General features: G+C 49.9%; 1 protein-coding gene across 2 annotated transcripts in view; it reads left to right on the plus strand.

Moving 5' to 3' along the window:
- The window catches only part of CSMD2 (CUB and Sushi multiple domains 2), a 684,323-nt gene that overhangs the window by 245,099 nt on the left and 419,071 nt on the right, over positions 1-20,153 (plus strand). For both annotated transcript variants that reach the window (XM_043878199.1, XM_043878200.1), the window contains exon 4: positions 4,323-4,517. In XM_043878199.1, the coding sequence (XP_043734134.1) occupies positions 4,323-4,517 (195 nt within the window). The remainder of the gene's footprint in view (positions 1-4,322; positions 4,518-20,153) is intronic.

Below are 20,153 nucleotides of genomic sequence, written 5' to 3' on the forward strand. Positions count from 1 at the left end.
AGGAGCAAAGCTCAAGTTAAAAAAGGAGGTGGGGTTGGAAATGAGACCCCACTCATTACACCCAAGTCCCAGTGGAGGTACCAGGTCAGAGTGGTCTGATTATGAACAGCTCATTAAGTAAAGAGCAGTGAGCATTTGAGAGTGACTTTTTAAAAAGAATCGGATTTTATTTATAGTGACGTTCCAGTCATTAATTTCAAAGGAAGAAAGCCCAAAGCAGAAGTAGGTTCATTAAAAATTTGACATTAGTAATTTAATTAAATTGGGTTTTTGCGTCTCATTGCGGAAAATGAAACGTTAGTTCTACACCAGTTCTTAGCCCATTTCCCCAGGTTGGCTCCCTCCCCTAATCTTAGCTTGCTTTCTTCTCCAAATGTTTACCTGGCCTACCCCTTGCACCCCCAACACTCACAAACACTCACATCACAGTCTCTGCCTCCTCTGTAGCCAGCAGCTTGGGATTGTGGGAAATAACAAGGAAGCCGGCAGCAAGGGATTATGGGAAGTGCCAAGGAAGCCGGCAGCAAGGGATTATGGGAAATGCCAAGGAAGCCAGCAGCAAGGGATTATGGGAAATGCCAAGGAAACCAGCAGCAAGGGATTATGGGAAATGCCAAGGAAGTCGGCAGCAAGGGATTATGGGAAATGCCAAGGAAGCCGGCAGCAAAGGATTATGGGAAATGCCAAGGAAGCCAGCAGCATGGGATCATGGGAAATGCTAAGGTATCCAGCAGCCCAAAGACTATATTCTTAGCTAAGTTAATAGGGTGATGAGGTCAATCCTTTTGTCTGGGTCATCTCACTTGTCAGAGGTAGAAAACAAGCAGGGAAGAGCTCTTTAGCCCTTAAGATAGTTCTCCCACAAAAACATAAGCCATTTAAGGGCAGAGACCCTTTTGTCAGTTCACTGCTCTATTACCAGCATAGAATGCAGCTGGCCCACAATACACATTTTCATTGCATGAAGGAATTAATGCCTCAATGAGGAATTCTTCGAAACGACTAAGTAATGAATACTCAAATATATCCCTACAAGTGCCAGACACTATGTTAGGCTCACAGGGTCTGCGTGGCCCTACAGCACAGTGGAAGGACAACATTTGCCATTGTTAAGCATCTACTCTGTGCTGGGCACTGTGCCAGCCATGCATTGGTTATGATCAGTAACCTGGTCAACCCCTAGATATTACTGTCCTTTTTCACTTGAGGAAGGTAAGGCTCCGTGAGGTCACATGACTCAAGGCCAGGGAATAAGACAGTGACAGCACCTGGCTTCAGACCAGATGAAGCTAGTACCAAAGTCTGCCCTTTCCTTCTACAAGAAGAGAGGAGGAGAGGAGAAGGCAGAGGGAGAGTCTTCTTTCTGAGGGCTCTGAGATCAGTGTGGATGGCTGAGATGGTCCTGAAAAATAGCAATATGGGCTGGAAGAGGGTACATCAAGGACCTGGGACGCTTTCTAGAATCCAGGCTGGTCATCTCCATTTCTTTTTTCTCATCATTGCCACCCCTCCCCTCTTACTCCAGGCTTCCTGAACTCTTAGGTTGTCTCTGGCCTCAGGGTCTTTCCACATGGTATTTCCTCTGCCTGGAACACTCTTTGACCTAGCTAATTCTTACTAATCTTGCACGGTTCAGCATAGACATCTCCTCTTCCAGGAAGCTGGCTCTGACTAACCCCTGACTGGGTTTGGTCCCCTGTCTGGTTCCTCTCTCACTATAAAGGATTTGGTATACCTTTAACCATATGCATGTCCCACTGGACTGGGAACTCAGATTCTCTTCTATGGTATTCTCTGTATCCAGGCTCTAAGAGCTTTATATACCTCCACTTATTTAATTGTCACAACAACTCCAGAGGAAGGTACTGTTGTGAACTGCCTCTTACAAAGGCAGAAACTGAGGCCCAGAGAGGTGAAGAGACTTGCTCAGGGTCCCACAGGTAGTAAGCCACCAGGGCGGGATGTGAACCCAAGCACTGAGGTTGTTAGGCCTGTACTTTCCACTGTCCTGCTCTATGGCCTCTCAGGGCTGGTGTCCATAAACCATCGTCAGATGAAGTAATGGAGAAGTACTTTTATGGCATGTTTTCCCAGGTGGTGCAGTCCTAAAGAATCCTCCTGCCAACGCAGGAGACGTGGGTTTGATCCTTGGGTTGGAAAGATTCCCTGGAGGAGGAAATGGCAACCCACTCCAGTATTCTTACCTGGAAAATACAATGGACAGGGGAGCCTGGAGGGCTACAATCCATGGGGTTGCAAAGAGTTAGACATGGCTTAGCAACTGAGCACGCATGCATGCACTCGGATGGCAGTCTGAGAAGAGCTGTGACCACTTGTCTTCACCTTATGAGAAGGCGTAGAATGGTGAGAGGAGGGACCTTTGGGGCGCAGGCAGTTCCAACTCGAGGAAGAAAGGCACAGGGTAGGGGGAACTGAGTCAGGGTGAACATGTGACTCGGGCACAGAGGTGATGCACGCTCCCTTCCTCCCTCCTGATTGGCAGTCATGATGTTCTAACACCCTCAGCAAGACTATTCCTCTGCATAATGAACACACAATGGCAGCTGGCCCTCACTGCTCTGGCTCATGTGGCACACTGGGTGTGGTATTCTCTGGCTCCCCATTTTCCCCTTGAAACGGGTCAGTCTGATCAGAACTCAGGTTCTTGTCTCCCTACCTCACTGCCTCTTTCCAGCACTAATTACCCCTTCAACTCCCCTAAACCTACTGGGCCAAAGTCCTCTTCTGGCTGCCAGGGCAGATAGGCATGAAAGAAAGGACATAGGGTTTAATGAGCACCTACTCCGTGCCACTGTCTGTGTCCCTTCCATGGTATTTAGTGGGAAGGACTGTGGACTCTGAGATCAGAGCAATCAAACCCAAGAGATTAAAGTGATTTCCCTGGGGCATCTCAAGTGATGGGATTGACTTGTTACTGAACCAGGTTCGTTTTGCCCAACGCACAGCAAGCCACAGCGCTGAGACGCCGAGGTTTGCAGCAAAGAGAGGGGTTTATTCACAAAGCATCCCATCAAGGAGATGGGAGAACAAGTCTCAGATCTGCCTTCCGAAAGGCAAGTTCAGTTCAGCTCAGTTCAGTCGCTCGGTCATGTGCAACTCTTTGCGACCCCATGAATTGCAGCACGCCAGGCTTCTCTGTCCATCACCAACTCCCGGAGTTTACTCAAACTCATGTCCATTGAGTCAGTGATACCATCCAATCGTCTCATCCTCTGTCATCCCCTTCTCCTCCCGCCTTCAGTCTTTCCCAGCATCAGGGTCTTTTCCAGTGAGTCAGCTCTTCATATCAGGTGGCCAAAGGATTGGAGTTTCAGACTCAATATCAGTCCTTCTAGTGAACACCCAGGACTGATCTCCTTTAGGATGAACTGGTTGGATCTCCTTGCAGTCCAAGGGACTCTCAAGAGTCTTCTTCAATATCACAGTTCAAAAGCATCAGTTCTTCGGTGCTCAGCTTGCTTTATAGTCCTACTCTCACATCCATACATGACTATTGGAAAAACCATAGCCTTGACTAGACGGACCTTTGTTGGCAAAGTAATGTCTGCTTTTTAATATGCTGTCTAGGTTGGTCATAACTTTTCTTCCAAGGAGTAAGTGTCTTTTAATTCAAAGGCAAGGGCCTCGGGATATTTGTGGGATAGAGACTATAGAAGCAAGGTGGTCTGAGGCTTGGGGAGCATGGGGAAAGGTGATTGGATAAAGGTGCAGTGATCATCCTTCTGCACATGTGTAACTAAGCTACAGGCCTCTGCACGTTTTGAGGGCACTTAGCACCATCTGAGGGTGGAGTTTTCAGCCCTCTGACATCAAATGATCACCGAGTGTTCACTCACACATGCCCAGTGAGAATGTGGGTGGTGTCTTAATCAGCTCAACCAGACACAAGTTCCAGGAAGACAATTCAGGCAAGCGTTTGTGGTTTGGGCTCTGTGGGCTCCTCTGTGGAGGAGGACATGCAGCCCTTTTGTAGCAACAAATAAAATGACCCTGAGTGGCGAAGGCAGGATACAGCAGTAACTGATTGAACTGATCCACAGCTTCAAACATACTTCACACCCAGGGCTGCTCATGAGAAAGGGCAGGAAACCTGGATGTCCGGGAATAAATTGCACTTGGGGCTCCTTTTGAGCACGTGTCCCCTGTGAGTACTCACAGGCCAGGCAGCCGTGAGGATGGCGGCCCTGTCCTAGGGAAGAGAGGAGCTTGGGGAGGAGGGTCCCCCAGAGAGGTGGTGCTGGGAGGCAGGGGATCAGGGCTGGAGCCCTGTTCACGGGCTGCGTCTCTCTTTCTGCTCACAGTTCTCCCCAGCCACACGTGCGGGAACCCCGGGCGGCTGCCCAACGGCGTCCAGCAGGGCTCTACCTTCAACCTCGGCGACAAGGTCCGCTACAGCTGCAACCCCGGCTTCTTCCTGGAGGGCCACGCTGTGCTCACCTGCCACGCCGGCTCCGAGAACAGCGCCACGTGGGACTTCCCGCTGCCCTCCTGCCGAGGTAGGTGGCCAGGGTGGGTCTCGGGGTGGATGGCACCTGGGAGGCCTGCTGGACCTTCCGGTGGGAGCAGGTCTCCACCTGCTCCAGCAGGAGGTGGGGTCCCCACTGTGGGGAGTGCGTGTCTTGGGGCCACCCAGGGTCCTCAGGGGCCCCACGTATTCAGGGGGCTTTTAGGCCCATCAGACCTCCTAGCCCTCAGGTATGTACTCCCTCAACCTCCTTCCTCCACATCAGCAAATTTATTTTTAGCTGGTCTTCCCTCTGCTCATGCCCTCTTGTCTTAGAAGAGACATCGTTTCTCTTCCTGTTACCAACGTGTCTCCTGTGAATGGCTCTCTCCCCGCTGCTTTCCTCCTGACCTCACCCTGGCAGTTCTCTCTTTTCTTTAAATTCAGCCCCTCCCTCTGTTTAATGGTGTCCTCCTCTCAGCCTTCAAATATGCTCAGAACCTCTTTACCCCAACACTGCCCCCCAGGGAGCCCCATCTCCCTCCAGTGCTACGTCGACCTCAACCTTCCAGCTGGGGTGACCAGCACATCCCCATTTCTTAGCTCCCAGAGTCCTGCATCATGGATACTCCCCTCAGTTCCAGGCAAACTCAGACAGTTGATCACCCTTTTCCCAGCCCATTTCTCCCTCTCCCCACAATAATCAAGCTTATTTCTAAGATAATTTCTCATGCCTCTTATCTGATAACTAAAATAGCACATGATCATTTTAAGTGATCTTAGCAAATACAGAAAAGAATAAAGAAACAAAATTTACCTGTTTTAACCATGATTTTCAAATATTCCCTTCCCATATTCTTCCTCTTTAAAAAAAAAAAAATGGAAGAATAGCTGATTTACAATGTTGTGTTAGGTTTAGGTGTACAGCAAAGTGATCCAGGCTTCCTTGATAACTCATCTGGTAAAGAATCAGCCTGCAATGCAGAAGCCCAGTTCGATTCTGGGTCAGGAAGATCCACTGGAGAAGGGATAGGCTACCCACTCCAGTATTCTGGCCTAGAGAATTCCATGGACTCTGTAGTCCATGGGGTCACAAAGAGTCAGACACGACTGAGTGACTTTCATTTTCAAAGTGATTCAGATGTACATATATCTATATATATTCCTTTTCAGATTATTTTCCATTATAGGTTACTACACGCTATTGAACATATTAATAGTTCCCTGTGCTATAGAGTAAGACCTGGTTATTTATCTATTTTATAAGTAATAGTATATGCCTATTAATCCTAAACTCCGAATTGATCCTCCCCCACCGCCGGCTTCCCCTTTGGTAACCATAAATCTGTTTTCTTCATCTGTAAGTCTGTTTTTGTTTTGAAAATAAGTTCGTTTATATCACTGTTTAGATTCTACATATGTGTGCGTGTGCACGTGCTCAGTCATGGCCAACTCTTGGCTGGTCTTTCCTTGGGTGGAGTGGGCCGGGGTGATGGTTCTCCCCGAGTGTTCACATCACAGCAGTAATTCATGGGTGTGCAGGGCCTTTGGAGGGGCACAACTCTCCCCCAGCTTACTCCTGGCTTCTGTTCAGCCTCTCAGATGATGATAATTCTCCCCGCCTTCCTTCTCCACTGGATTTTTCTCCCCATCTTCCCCTTAAATGCCAGAGTCCAGCATGGCCTCTTCACTGGGAACTTCTTTCTTTCTTTTTTTTTTTTTTTTTTTTGGGAACTTCTTTCATCTCTTGGAGTTTCTCATCCACTCTGCTGTCTGTGCTTAGTTGCTCAGTCATGTCTGACTCTTTGCAACCCCTGGACTGTAGCTCACCAGGCTCCTCTGTTAATGGGATTTCCTAGGCAGGAATACTGGAGTGGGGTGCCATTTCCTTCTCCAGGGGATCTTTCTAACGCAGGGATTGAACCTGCATCTCCTGTGTCTCCTGCATTGCAGGTGGATTCTTTACCCACTGAGCCATTGGGGAAGCCCACTAGGGCTGTTGCTTGGAGTGACACTTTGCTTGGAGTGACACTTTGCTTGGAGTGACAACTGTTGCTTGGAGTGACAATTTGATCTCCAACCCTCCCTCTGTCCTAAGCATCTGGCCCACAATTGTATCAAACACTCTTGAACCCCTCCCTTCAAATGAGGCATGTCCAAACCTAACACTTTCTACTTTCCTGAACCTGCTCTTTTTGTTGCAATCCCCAACTCAGTGATGAGTGTCACCATTCAAGGTGGCCAAATCAGATGTGCCAGGGACATCTAACTCTCCTCACCCTCTTTGCTCCCAGCATCCTTAGTCACCGTGTCCTGACAAATCCTTCTCTGCACTGACCTTCCCCTCCACACCTCTGCTGCTTTTCAGGGGACCCCACTGCTGATGGTCCAGGCTCTCTCAGCTCTCACCGTCTCACTGCAGAGGATCTCCAGCCCTCTCAGCACACACATCCCAGTTCATTCTCCACCGCAGGAGTGAACTTCCTAAGACACAGATCTGACCACATCACTTCATGCTTAGATTCCTGCCAGTGGCTCTTTATCACTGACAGGGTCAAGTTCAGATTCCTTAGCATGGAGCACAAGACCCTTCTGGAAGGAGTCCCAGACCGATCTTTCTAAGTCGTTTCTAAGTAGCTTGCAATTAGCCACATCAGAAATGCTCCCTTCCAGAACACACAGTCTAGGGAAGTCAGCCAAGAATGTGAAATCTTACTTTCAGGAGGGCTTCGAGCCTCGGAGATTCCTGAGGGCCTGAGGGGGCTGAGAAGAGGCTCTGCTCAAAACTGGGGAGGAACGAAGCACTGTCCCATTCTCAGAGCCCCCAGGCCCCCCATTCCCTATGCTTCGGGGTCCGTTATTCTAATTCACTTCATGGTACATGAAGAGCTAAGAAGCATTCCCAATAATGTACATGATTTTCTGAGAGTGATTTTCCAAAGTGCCCTTCCTTAGGAGGCCAAACTGAAAGGAACAGAGAAGGGTGCTTTTCATGTGCGCTGGACGCCAGGAGCCACGGTCTTGCCAGAGTTAATAGATTCAGACTTGGGGAGGATTAAAGCCTTTTGGCCTTTCTTCCTCTCTCATAGAACTCTCAGGGGATAGCATCTGTGAGTGGATTAACTTCATCCACTGGGCAGTGGCCCGTAAATACTTGCTGAGTGAATGGATGGCTGGATGGGTCTAATTCACCATCAGGATTATGTAGGCCTACGAACCCAAAGGAGAAATTACTGGCCTGGTTTAGCCCACCTGCCCAGCAGCTTGGAGTGACATTAGCTGTTTCTGTCCAAGGCTTCGCAGAGCATGTTGAAGGATGGTGTACCTCTGCCTCAAACAGTATATGCCACCCACCTAGCTGAAAGGAGGACTCAGTCTGGAGACACAGCCCAGACCAAGAGGGAACAGGGACAAACTGGGGTCTGGGGGCAGAGCGGGTGTGAGTCTGACCTCTCAGGAGGCCCATCCCAAGGCTACTAGCCCATCAAGGCTTGGCCCAGCTGGCAGAGGGAAGGAGGCAAGATTTCCCTTCAGTTTGTGTTATTTTGGGGCATCTTTTCAAAGGCAGAGGTCCTTGGGAGCCCTGAACCTTGTGGAACCTCTTGGATTCACAAGAAGGAAGACCGTGTGGATTTCAGCAATGGACCTCTGACTTGTGAGGTGCATTGGCCCTGGATCAAAAAGGGCTGCATGGGGGAACGAAAGGGGTTCAGATGCTCTGGGGGCTGAGAGGCAGATGGTGGAAAGAAAGCAGCCTGAACAAGAAAAACTTGGTCTCTGAGGTCCAAGCCCAGGCTGCCCCCAAACCCAGGGAGATGGGCATTTGGTCTGCAGCAGCTTGGGTGGCCAGTTCCCAGCTGTATTCCAAATGTTCTGGATCCAGAGAGAGGAACCTGCAAAATATGAGACAGAAGCAGAATGTCAGACATGGAGAGAGCATGGATTCAAACCTACATTCAACTCTAGCCATGCCAACTCAGAGCTGTGGGTCACTGGCCTGCTGCCAAGCCTGAATCTTAAAGCCGGGACATGAGTAGTAGCCTTAAAGGGTGATTGTCTACACATTCATTCACTCAGCATTTAACAACTTTTTTAAAAGATTTTTTTTTGACATGGACCTTTTTTAAAAAGTCTTTATTGAATTTATTATAATATTGCTTCTGTTTTATGTTTTGATTTTTTAGCCACGAGGCATGTGGAACCTTAGCTTCTCAATCGGACATTGAACCCACATTCCCTGTGTTGGAAAACAAAGTCTTAACCACTGGACTTCCAAGGATGTCCCAGGAGTTAACTTAACAACTTTTGATTGAATACCTTCTGTGTGCTAGCCAGTCACTGACTCAATCTTTATTTATTAAATTCTTGTTAAGTGCCAGATATTGTTCTAGATGCAAAGAACTGCAGTGATGAAGAAGTCAGACCAAGTTCCATGAGCTCTTAGAGTTTACACTTTAGCATCTGGGAGGCAGAAACAGACAAAAGTCAAAGAAATAAATTTCAGATTACCATGGGAACTATGAGGGAGATGAAATAGCTAGTGACAAGGAAGGGAGCTGTCAGGAGAGGACTCTCAGGAGGTGACATTTGATCTGCGTCCTGCATGACAGGGCTTCCCAGATGGCACTAGTGGTAAAGAGCCCGCCTGCCAGTGCAAGAGATACCAAGAGACGTGGGTTCAATCCCTAGGTCAGAAAGATCCCCTGGAGGAGGGTATGCCAATCTACTCCAGTATTCCCATGGACAGGGAGCCTGGCAGTCTGTAGTCTATACGTTTGCACAGAGTCGGACTTGGCTGAAGTGACTTAGCACACCTGAATGATAAGAAGGAGCCTATTGTGTGAAGACCTGGGGAAAGGAACTGCAGATTCAAAGACCCTGAGGTGGGAGAGAGCTTGACATGTTAGAAGAAGAGAAAGCCAGTCCATGGGGCAATGTAGAGTCAGGGGAGGAGACGAGGGGAGTGGATGGGGCTGTGGACAAGTTTGGGACAAGAAGTTTGGGTTTGATTCAAAGTTCAGGATGTAGCCAGGGGAGAGCTTTATGCAGAGGAGTATTGGCAGAGTTGAACTGACTTAAAAATTTTGGGGGGTGCTAGAAGAGAGAGGGCTTTTAGTTGGCAAGAGACAAAACTGGGAAGCCAGTTAGGAGGCAGCTGCTGCAGGTGCTCAGGCTGGAGCTGACGCCTCTCCGTCAAGGGTGGCCATGGTAGAGATGGAGGGAAGGGGGCAGGTTGGGTCTGTGGTTTAGGAGCATAGCCAGCAGCCTTGTGATGAAATGAACGCAGGTGCTGGTGGAACGAAGGGTCAAGGTTGACTCCTAGGCTCTTTCTGGAGTGCAGGCAGGGTGGGGATGCTCGTAACCAAAATGGGGGTGACTGGGGCAGGGAGCAGGAAGTGTGTACCCTAAAGACAGTCAAGAGAGCTCATTTTGTCTAGGTCAGGTTTGAAATGCCTGTGATATCTCCAAGAAGAGGGGTATCAGTTCTATGGCTAGAGGCAGTTCAGAGCTAGAAAGATCAGGAGAGGGATAAGAGAGCCACCATGGTGATGGAGATAGCTTAGAGGGCCTGGGAACTGCACGCTGGGCCCCCTTGTGCAGAGCCAACTACACAACATACAGCGGGCACCAAATGCCGTGGCAGGCAGTGTGGACATTGAGTGTTTCTGACCATGGGGCCTTGGCAGGGACCGTGGCCCCCAGAGAACGTTCCTAAGTACAGTGTCCCTCCACTGCTACTGGGATCGCTGGTCCTACATCCGTCGTCTTTGCCATCACTGATGGCTCAGACAGTAAAGAATCTGCCTGCGATTCAGGAGACTTGGGTTCTATCCCTGGGTAGGGAAGAGCCCCTGGAGAAGGGAATGGCTACCCACTCCAGTATTCTTGCCTGGAGAAGTCCATGGACAGAGGAGCCTGCAGGGCTACAGTCCCTGGGGTTGAAAAGAGTCATCAGACCTGACTGAACGACTAACACTCTCACGTCACTTTATTGCCATCACTCCTGTTACTGTAGCAGAACCACTCAGAACGCGGGCTCTGGAGTCCAGTCACCTGGATTCCAATCCCGTCTGAGGGACTCTGGGCTAGCTGCTCGACTTCCCGGTCCCGGTCTTCTCACCTGTGGATGATGAGAAGAGCCGTACTTCACTCCTAAGGCGAAGGGAGGCTCGAATTGCTGAACACCCAGCATGCAGCAGAGGGCCATGTTCACAGTAGTGACCCAGTGACAGTTAGCTCTCGTGATTCTGATAGCCATGGCCACCACTGGCCAGCATTTATCAAGCACAAACTGGGTGCCAGACCCCGCGTTACCTAATCCTCACCAAAAAAAAAAAAAAGCCCAGGAGATTAAGATATTACACTGAGGCAGTTGAGATTGGAGAGGGGAGGTACTTTGCTGGTGGTCACACAGCTAGAAGGGGATTCCACCCAAGTCTGTGTGCCGACCAGCCATGATCTTGGCCACCCCTGTCTACTGCAGACGAGGACAGTCGGCTTATGACCCATGGCAGGAGACTCATGGGGACATCGCTCCTTTCAGAGCTGCCGCAGCTTGGTCAGAGCCCAAGACCCTGGTCCCCGCTGAGGTGCATCCCCTACACGGGTCCGCCAGGCCAGGAGCTGCCCCGTCTCCTGTGGTTTCCCTTTGACCTTCCTCTTGAACTTGTCCCGGAAGCTCCTTAGGAGAAACCTCAGGGAAGGGCCTGAGGTGGTTCTGCTGGGCATTGCTGCTTGAGGGTGGGGGCCTGGGTCTGAGGGGCCAAGGTTTCCCATGAAGAAACCTGACCCAAGAACTCGCCCAGCTCTACCTGAGCGTGGCTGGTGGGGCCCTCCCTGTGGAGACAGCACACAGGCCCTGCCTCAGGCCCCTCAGGAGAAGAGAAAGAGAGCAGGAGGAGGCTTCTCCCATCTGCAAAACCCCCCCTCCGGAGTCTGGGGCTTCCAGGAGCCTGTGTCAGGGCTGGCATCGCAGGAGCTGAGACCCGAGTGGCAGAGAAAGAGGTGGATAACGGCGTGGAGTCTGAGCATCCTGGATTTGAATCCTGGACCCAACAGTTAGTAGCCATGTGACTGTGGGCCAGTTTTAAAACCTCTCTGAGCCTCAGTTTTCTCCTCGGTAAAGTGTGGATGACATAACACCTGTCTCTTTGAGCAGTCAGAGAATCAAATGAGAAAATGCAGATGCAGGGGAAGCATCTGTTGTGACATCTGGCCTATAATGAAAGTGCAACAAAGAAGAGGTACATCACAGACCATGTCCTGTCTATGTCCTCCTCTCTGAACGGCACCTCGGGGGCAGTGTCAATGGAAGGAGTCTGGGGGTGGCGGAAATAGCGATGCCCTTGGGCAATTGGCAGTTTCTTCATTTTAGAAAGAGGTGTGCTTGTGGGATGAACTGAGAGAGAAGCATTGACATAGGTACACTCCTGTGCATAAAATAGCTAGCTAGAGGGCAGCTGCTGCCTAGCGCAGGGAGCTCAGCTCGGGGCTCTGTGCTGACCTAGAGGTGGATGGGAGGGGGCCCAAGAGGGCAGCGGATTCACACTGCTGTACAGCGGAAACTGACATGGCATGGTAAAGCAATTATACTCTCATTAAATAAAAAGAAGGGGTGTCCTCAAGAAAGCCAAGGATAAAGGGTCACCTGATGTGAAGAGCTGACTCATTGGAAAAGCCCTGATGCTGGGAAGGATTGAAGGCAAAAAAGGAGAAGCGGGTGACAGAGGATGAGATCGTTGGATGGCATCACTGACTCAACGGACATGAATTTGAGCAAACTCCAGGAGATAGTGGAGGACACGGGAGCCTGGCGTGCTGCAGTCCATGGGGTCACAAAGAGTTGGACACGACTGAGCCGCTGAACAACAACAGCGACAAAAGGGGCAGAATCCTGAGCCCCTAGAAGAGGGAGTTGATGAGGCAGAGCAGTCAGGGACCCTGAGGTTCGCAGTAGAAGGAAAGTGGGGTGCTGCTGGCGGCTTTGGGGCTCTCACGCCCTGGCTCTCTCAGTCTTGCACTTGGGTTGTCAGATGGCAGCGTCTCTCCAAGAGGGGCCAACTGGGATTTTCCTTTTCTCAGAAGCTGCGTGGCCCTGAGCAGGGAGGATGTGGACAGCACCCCAGTGCTGAAGACCTCACAGCTTCTAAGAATCCAAGATAGTGCACTAGAGTTGGCTTCAAATGGTGAGGGGTGGGGAGGGGCATGATGCAACTTCCTTCATCCCTACCTGACATTTGTGAATCACTGGAGAGTTAGCAGACGTCAAAGGGGGCTGAGGGAGAGTTCTCTAAAATTATAGTTAATTGAGGAAATTTCAGCGGAATTTAAAGATGATCATAAATAAAGTCATAAACTTGAAAAGGCAGCTATCAGCATTACACACCTGCACCCTAGAATAGACATGACTTAATGGCGATGGAGAATGCCCATCGCCAGAGAAGGAGGAGGTGTAAATTAATATTTTAGGAGTGTGGTGTCAGCTGAAGGTTATATTTTACGACTCTGAGGTTGTAACCATGAAATATGACGCCTTGTTTAAAGTGTGAGAAAATCTCCAAACAACTTTTACAGCATCTTCAATCAAAACAGGATGATGCAGGAACAAGGGTGTCAGAGGAGCCTAAGAGGGAGGGAAGACTCCAACAGCAAAGGTGCCGTCTTCAGAGAAGATGTGTGCCTCTAGCCAGAGGGTCTCAAACTCCCGAGTCCTCAGTTCAGCACAGTCTAGAAGTCACTGACTGAAACTGGGGCATTTGGGAATGAATTTGAGTCAGTAGAAGTAAGGTGGATGAACCTACAGCCTGTTATACAGAGTGAAGTAAATCAGAAGGAGGAAAATATTGTGTATTAATGCATATATATGAAATCTAGAAAATTAGTATGGAGGGACCTATTACAGAGAAGAAATGGAGACACAGATGTAGATGTATTAATTTGTCTTGCTTGACTCTTTCCCTTTGTTTCTGCATTTTCTCACTTTTCTAATTAAATTTACTCTTTGGAATTGGAAGAAGACCTAGGAGGCTAAAGAAACAAGAGGGAGGGGATACCGAGGGTGGTGGGGGTTGGAGGGGTAAGGGGGAGGCTCTGTCCCTGAAAAGATCCTGCAGAGTCCTGCTCAGTTTCAGAAGGTGTGATGTAGTGAAGTGAAGTGAAAGTCGCTCAGTCGTGTCCGACTCTTTGCAACCCCATGGACTGTATAGTCCATGGAATTTTCCAGGCCAGAATACTGGAATGGGTAGCCTTTCCCTTCTCCAGGGGATCTTCCCAACCCAGGGATTGAACCCAGGTCTCCCACATTGCAGGCAGATTCTTTACCAGCTTCCCCAGTAGAGGAGACCATAGTCCAGGTGCCAGAGAGACTCAGCTGAAATCCCAACTTGGTCACCTACTGTGTCACCTTCTGAAAGTTACTGAATCTTTCTGAGCTTCAGTTTCCTGTTTCATTTATGTGTTGAACAGATATTTACCGGCTGCCTCCTATATACTAGGAAGTGTGGTAGATGCTGGGAACAGAACAGACATGGACCCTGCACTCACAGATTTTACTGTCTAGACATTAAATAAATTAGTTGATCAATTAATTATGGTAAAGTATGTGGTACTCTGAAAATATATGATGGGGAGAGGGGGTATTCTGTTTCTGGAAACATCCTTAAGGAAATGACTCTTAGATTGGGACCTAAAGGCTAAAGAGGGGCCAACCAGGCCCACGGAGGTAGGGAAGAAGGTTCCAGAAAGAGAGAATAGCATTTCAACAGGTTCTTGGGCAGGGAGATGCTTGGTGCAGTAGAAGAGCTGGGAGGAGGCCAGTATGATTATGGGAAGTAGGTGGGGGAGCAGCTGGTATGAGGGGAGGCCCTGGGAGGTCCTTGTCAGCCCCCGGTTATTCTGCTTTATCCTGAATAACAGTGAAGTTCTCCAAGGTTCCTATGGAGGGGCGTGGTGTCATCAGGTCTGTTCTTACCGGGATCACTAGAGAGTTGGACTGTAAAGAAAGCTGAGCACCGAAGAATTGATGCTTTTGAACTGTGGTGTTGGAGAAGACTCTTGAGAGTCCCTTGGACTGCAAGGAGATCCAACCAGTCCATCCTAAAGATCAGTCCTGGGTGTTCATTGGAAGGACTGATGCTAAAGCTGAAACTCCAATCCTTTGGCCACCTGATGCGAAGAGCTGACTCATTTGAAAAGACCCTGATGCTGGGAAAGATTGAAGGCAGGAGGAGAAGGGGATGACAGAGGATGAGATGGTTGGATGGCCTCACCGACTCAATGGACATGAGTTTGAGTAAAGTCCAGGAGTTGGTCATGGACACGACTGAGCAACTGAACTGAAATGAACTGAACAGGCCTCTGTGTGAGCAATGGGTGGGCAAGGGCAGGAGGGATGCTTGGAGACAGGAGAGAGACTGGAGACCCTGCACACATCATGGCCCCTGGGGCCAGCTCAAGGTCCCTGTGCTCCTGCCCCACTTCCTCACCTTTCCACCTGAGGGTTTCCCCTCTAACCTCCACCCAGTTGCTCCTTCTCTGCCTCCTTTCAGGAGCCTCTGCTTCTGTCTGCTGCCTATTAAATATTGCTTCTGTCCCCGGCCTTCTCCACTCCCGTGGAGCCTGGTCCACTCCCAGCCTCGCAGGCTCCAAGCTCAGGTCCTCTCCATGGTACCCCCAGACCACGTGCATGCCCACTTTTCAGCCTCTTCTGCACTCACCCCTGGCGTGGGGGTGAGGAAGCGGCACCCTGTCCCCATCACTGCCATCATCAGCGCTGTTGGCCCTCTGCAGACCTCAGGGTCCGCTTCCCCTCCTCCTCTCCTTTGCGGTTCAGTCCAGGGTGGAGGCCACATCCTCTTGTTTCTTCCCCAGACTTGCTCTTGAATCTCTTCTGCTCCTTCTCCTCTTTCGTACTGCCCAGAGTTCAGGCTCTGATGCTGGGAATGGCCTCTTCACCGTTCTCCTCACTACTTCTCCCCGCCTGCCATCCTTGCTGCCCCCCAAACCACAGCATCCATCCATCATGCGGGGACCAGAGTCACTTTCTAAAGCAGACCTGGCTTTCACTCTCTGCTGACAGTCCTGCGAGTCTCCCCAACAACAGCAGGGTAGAATCCCTCCCTTTAGCAAGCTTGCCGAGGCCTTTCTGAGCGGACCTCCACTTCCCTTTCCACGTCTACCCCACCGTTCATCTCATGCATCCCACACCTTCACCTGGAGGGAAAGTGGCCCACTTCCCAAACACACCAAGCTCATTAGGGCCCCCCTCCTTACCCTCAAATGCCCTGTTTCCTCTGGGGGGAAGCCCTTTCTTTTCTCTCCCTCCACACTTGCCTATTCCTCTTGCAAGGTCCAAGATAAGTGTCTCTTCTTAGACCGTGATTTTCCTAAGCTTCAGTGGAGTCAAGATGAAGCCCCTGTGGCTAAGGGTGTAGACGCTTCCACCTGGGGAAGACAGGGCCAGTGTGGGACTCTTGTAGGCCCGCAGGCCCAGTGCTTGCTGGGAGCAACGCTGACAAATCTCCCGCTTGCTGGCTGGCTCCTGGGGCTTATCTCCCTGGTACTGGTCACGGTGAAGTTATTTACATCAGAAGGAGACAAACTCTGCCTTGGATGTCAGACTTCACAGGCTTCTGCCAGAGATACCCAGGAAATACCGTGCAACTGGATACGACAAACAGCACCGGGAAAACTCAATTTAAAACCGAGCAAAGCAAATATGTCTACCTTTCCTCCCATCCTCCTTTATGGGGGCAGGTCACCTGGATTGGAGGCAGTAGGAGGAAAAAGGGAGGAAGAGGAGGAGAACAGAGCTGCAGTCCTTTACCTGGCATCTGAGGCCCTTCACCAGGCAGCCCTTCCTTCCCACCCACCCAGCTCTGCCATCTCTGTGTTGCCCTTTGAGTTCAGACAATCCTGACTGTGTCTCTAAATGCCACACGTGCGCCCGCAGCTGCCTTGCTCCTGCGTTTCCTCTGCCCAGGACACCCTTTCGCCTGATCCTACCAAGCAGTGAGCTCTCAATTGAAGTACATCCCACCAGCTCAGCATTCAAAACGCAGCCAGACATTGACTCCATCTCCCTGGTACCACCTGGCCCAAGCCACCAACTTCTCTCTCCTGAATCACTGCAGTAGCCTCTACAAGCCCCTTGCTTCTGCCCTCTTCCTCTTTGGTCTGTTGTCTACACAGCAGCTCAAGGGATCCTGTTAATACACCAATCAGATGAGGTCTTCTGCTCAGAACCTGCCGCTGACTTCTCATCTCACTCCAATCAAACCCCAAGACCTAGCAGTGGCCTCGAAGGTCCTCCATGGACCCCCATCCCCGCCCCTCTCCTCCTTACTCCCAGCGTGCCATCCGCTTGGGTTTCCTGATGCTCTTCAACTGTGCAGGCCTCTGTTCTATCTGTTTTATTTGCTGTTCTATCTCGAAAGCTATTCCTCCAGATAACCACCGGGCTTCCCCTCTGCCTCTCCCAGGTCTTGGTTTAAGTGTCAGCTTCTCAGTGAGGCCTTCTCTGACCCCTTTAATGCAATTTCCACACCGCTACTTCTAGTGCAGTGTCCTCCCATCCTCCTTCTGCACTGATCACCACTTCATTTACCATTATCTGTTGCTTAGTCGCTCAGTCGCGTCCGATCCTTTTGCCATCCCACAGACTGTAGTCCACCAGGCCCCTCTGTCCATGGGCTTTCCCAGGCAAGAATACTGGAGTGGGTTGCAATTTCCTTCTCCAGGGAAATCTTCCGACCCAGGGATCAAACCCGCGGTTGAACCCTCATCTCCTGCATTGGCAGGTGGATTCTTTACTGCTGGGAAAGAGGTTTATTTAGGGACGATGTTTACTTATTTATCTTGAGTATTGTCTGTTTTCTTCTGACTGGAATGTCAGCTTCATGAGGGTAGGAATTTTCTTTTATATGCAGATGAATCCTTTGTACCTAGAACAGTGCCTGACACATAACAGATACTCAGTAAATGTTTGTTGAACGAATGAATAGATATCTCAACACAAATGTTGCCTCTTGCAGGAAGGCTTCTTAAGTCCCCTCAGTTGTCACTGTGCCTTGACCCCTTGGTTATAACAGTTCTGGGAGCCGCTGCCTGGCAGTTTGCCTGGCTGCCCCCACTCAGAGAAACTCTCCGGGCAGGGATGAGATCATGCATTTCATGATGTAGTGCTGGTCCTGGCCCAGCTTCTAGCACACAGTAGGTGCTCACCTAGTGAGTGTGGGAGGGAAACTTTCCTGAGTACCTACTGAGTGAGACGCTTTCATTTCTGTGCTTGTACATACCAAGGAGCTGACATTTAAGAATGGGCTCATTCTCAGGACTTCCCTGCGGCCCAGAGTCTGAGACTCCACACTTCCACTGCAGGGGGAACAGGTCTGATCCCTGGTCAGTGAACTAGAATCCTACATGCTGCATGGCACAACCAAAAAAAAAAGAAAGAAAAAAAATGGGCTCCTTGTCTTGAATAGACCTTAACCCTGTAGAATGACATTAGTAAGGATAGTTCAGGACCTCTGAATAGACTCACTTTTATCTCCATTGCACACTGCTTCTGTGTATCCATCTGTCAGCTCCATCTCTCCACTGGGGTGCCCCCTGCACACACTCCACCCCATGGTGTCCAAAACTGCCTGCCTTCCACACCACAAAGTGCCCCCCTCCTCCTGGGCCCCCTGACACAGGAAGTGGCATCTTTTGCCCCTCCAGATGCTCAAGCCTGAAGCTTGGGATTCATTCGTGCCTCCCAACTGCTAGTCCTGTAGATTCTGCTTCTCAACTAGCTGTCAAGACCACAGTGGTCTTTCTGAGATGCAGATTTAATCCTGTTTCCTCACTGTCTTTGATCCTCAAGATGAAGTGGAAGGAAAGGGAGGATTTGCCTTTAGTTGGGCATCTAGCACATGCCTGTCACTGGCTAATGCTCGGTATTGTCCTATTCATTATCCCACTCGGTTGTCACAAGAAACCGTTCTACAGGGAAGCAGAACGAAGCTTAGAGAAATAAATCACCCAAGGCCCCATGGACTGGTGAACTGTGGAACCCAAATTCAAGGCTAGACCTTCCTGGCCATAAAATCCAGTTTCTTTCCAATACAGTCACTGTTTCCCATCTTTTGGAGCCATGTTCTCTGTTGTGTGGCTCCCCCATCTCCGGTACCATCGCCCATTGTTCCTCTCTGCTCTAGACAGACCATCTCGAACGGCTTATCTCAGATCTGCCTTGTGGTTTTGTTCTTACATGGTTATGACCTCTGGTTCTCTCCTCTTTTACATGCCCTTCCATTTCTTCTCTATGTAGTGAACTCCGGTTCATTCTTCAAAACCCTGCCCTAAGAGTACTGCCTCTGTTAAGCTTTCCCAAATTGACTCACCCAGGCAACATAATGTGCTACTTTATCTCTGGCCTCAAAGTGTGAATTGTACTCTGGCAAGACAAGGAAGTGATTAAGAGCATTGGCCCTGAAATTAGACTGTTGGGTTTAAAACTCCCAGCTCCTTTAATTACCATAAGCTGTACCTTTGGCAAATAACTGAAACTCTTTGTGCCTTGGTTTCTTTACCTGTAAAATGGGAACGATGTTTCATCGAGTCATGAAACATGTAGAGTCGTTAGCATAGCATGTGGCACAGTGTAAGTGCTTAATAAATAGTAACTTTGGTTATTGTTACTCTGCTGCCTCTGATACACGTTTGAACCCTGATATTGCATTTTCCCTTTCTTTATAATTTAGTCCACATCTCGAATACAGCTTTCGCTAAGTGGATTACGATCCCTTACTTGCATGCAAGGGGCTTCTCTGGTGGCTCAGCAGTGAAGAATCCACCTGCAATACAGGAGATGCAGTTTTGATCCCTGGGTGGGGAAGATCCCCTGGAGAAGGAAATGGCAACCCACTCTAGTATTCTTGCCTGGGAAATCCCATGGACAGAGGAATCCGGTGGGCTACGGTTCATGGGGTCACAAGAGTTGGACACAACTTAGCAGCTAAACCACCCCCACCACTTGCATACAAGCTCGAGGAGGGCGGGCTTAGGAAATCTGGATAACTTCCACTAAGCCACCCAGCTATAAGCTGCAGAGGAGGGGCGCACACTGAGGTGTGCAAACATCGGAAAGCCAGTGTTCTTAACTATTATGTATATCAGAGCATGGTCCTGGGGTCATTGTTTCTGAATATCAAGTCTCAGCTGGGATTTAGGATGGAGCAGTGATTCCATCAGGATGTGCTGTGGGGATGAGGAAGACATGGTCCCTGCCCTTGGGATTTCCAGCAAGTTCAGAACCTAGAGTGACCGACAGACAGGTGACAGGTCATTCACACAGTGCCAGGTATGATGTCTGAAGTCACACACTTTGCTGCAGGAGCCCAGAGAAGGGAGCAGTTATTAAAAGCATGGGGGAATGAGGCTTTACTGAGAACTGGCATTGGAGTTGGGTCTCAAAGCATCCGAAGACTTCCTCTGGACAAGGGGCATCCTAGACAGATGGCGCGGCGTGAGCAAAGCCCAGGAGGGGTGGCCATGCCCAGCGCTCGAACCGAACTGACCTGAGCCCGAGGAGCAGGAGGGAAGATTGCAGAGGTCTGGCCAGGCTGTGAATGCCCTTTGAATTTTGCCCTCAGGGAACTGTGATGAGCTTTTGTTTTGTTCCATTAGAAGGTCCACTGAGACCTTC

The sequence above is a fragment of the Cervus elaphus genome, chromosome 20, assembly GCF_910594005.1.
Source record: "Cervus elaphus chromosome 20, mCerEla1.1, whole genome shotgun sequence".
Taxonomy (NCBI): Eukaryota; Metazoa; Chordata; class Mammalia; order Artiodactyla; family Cervidae; genus Cervus; species Cervus elaphus.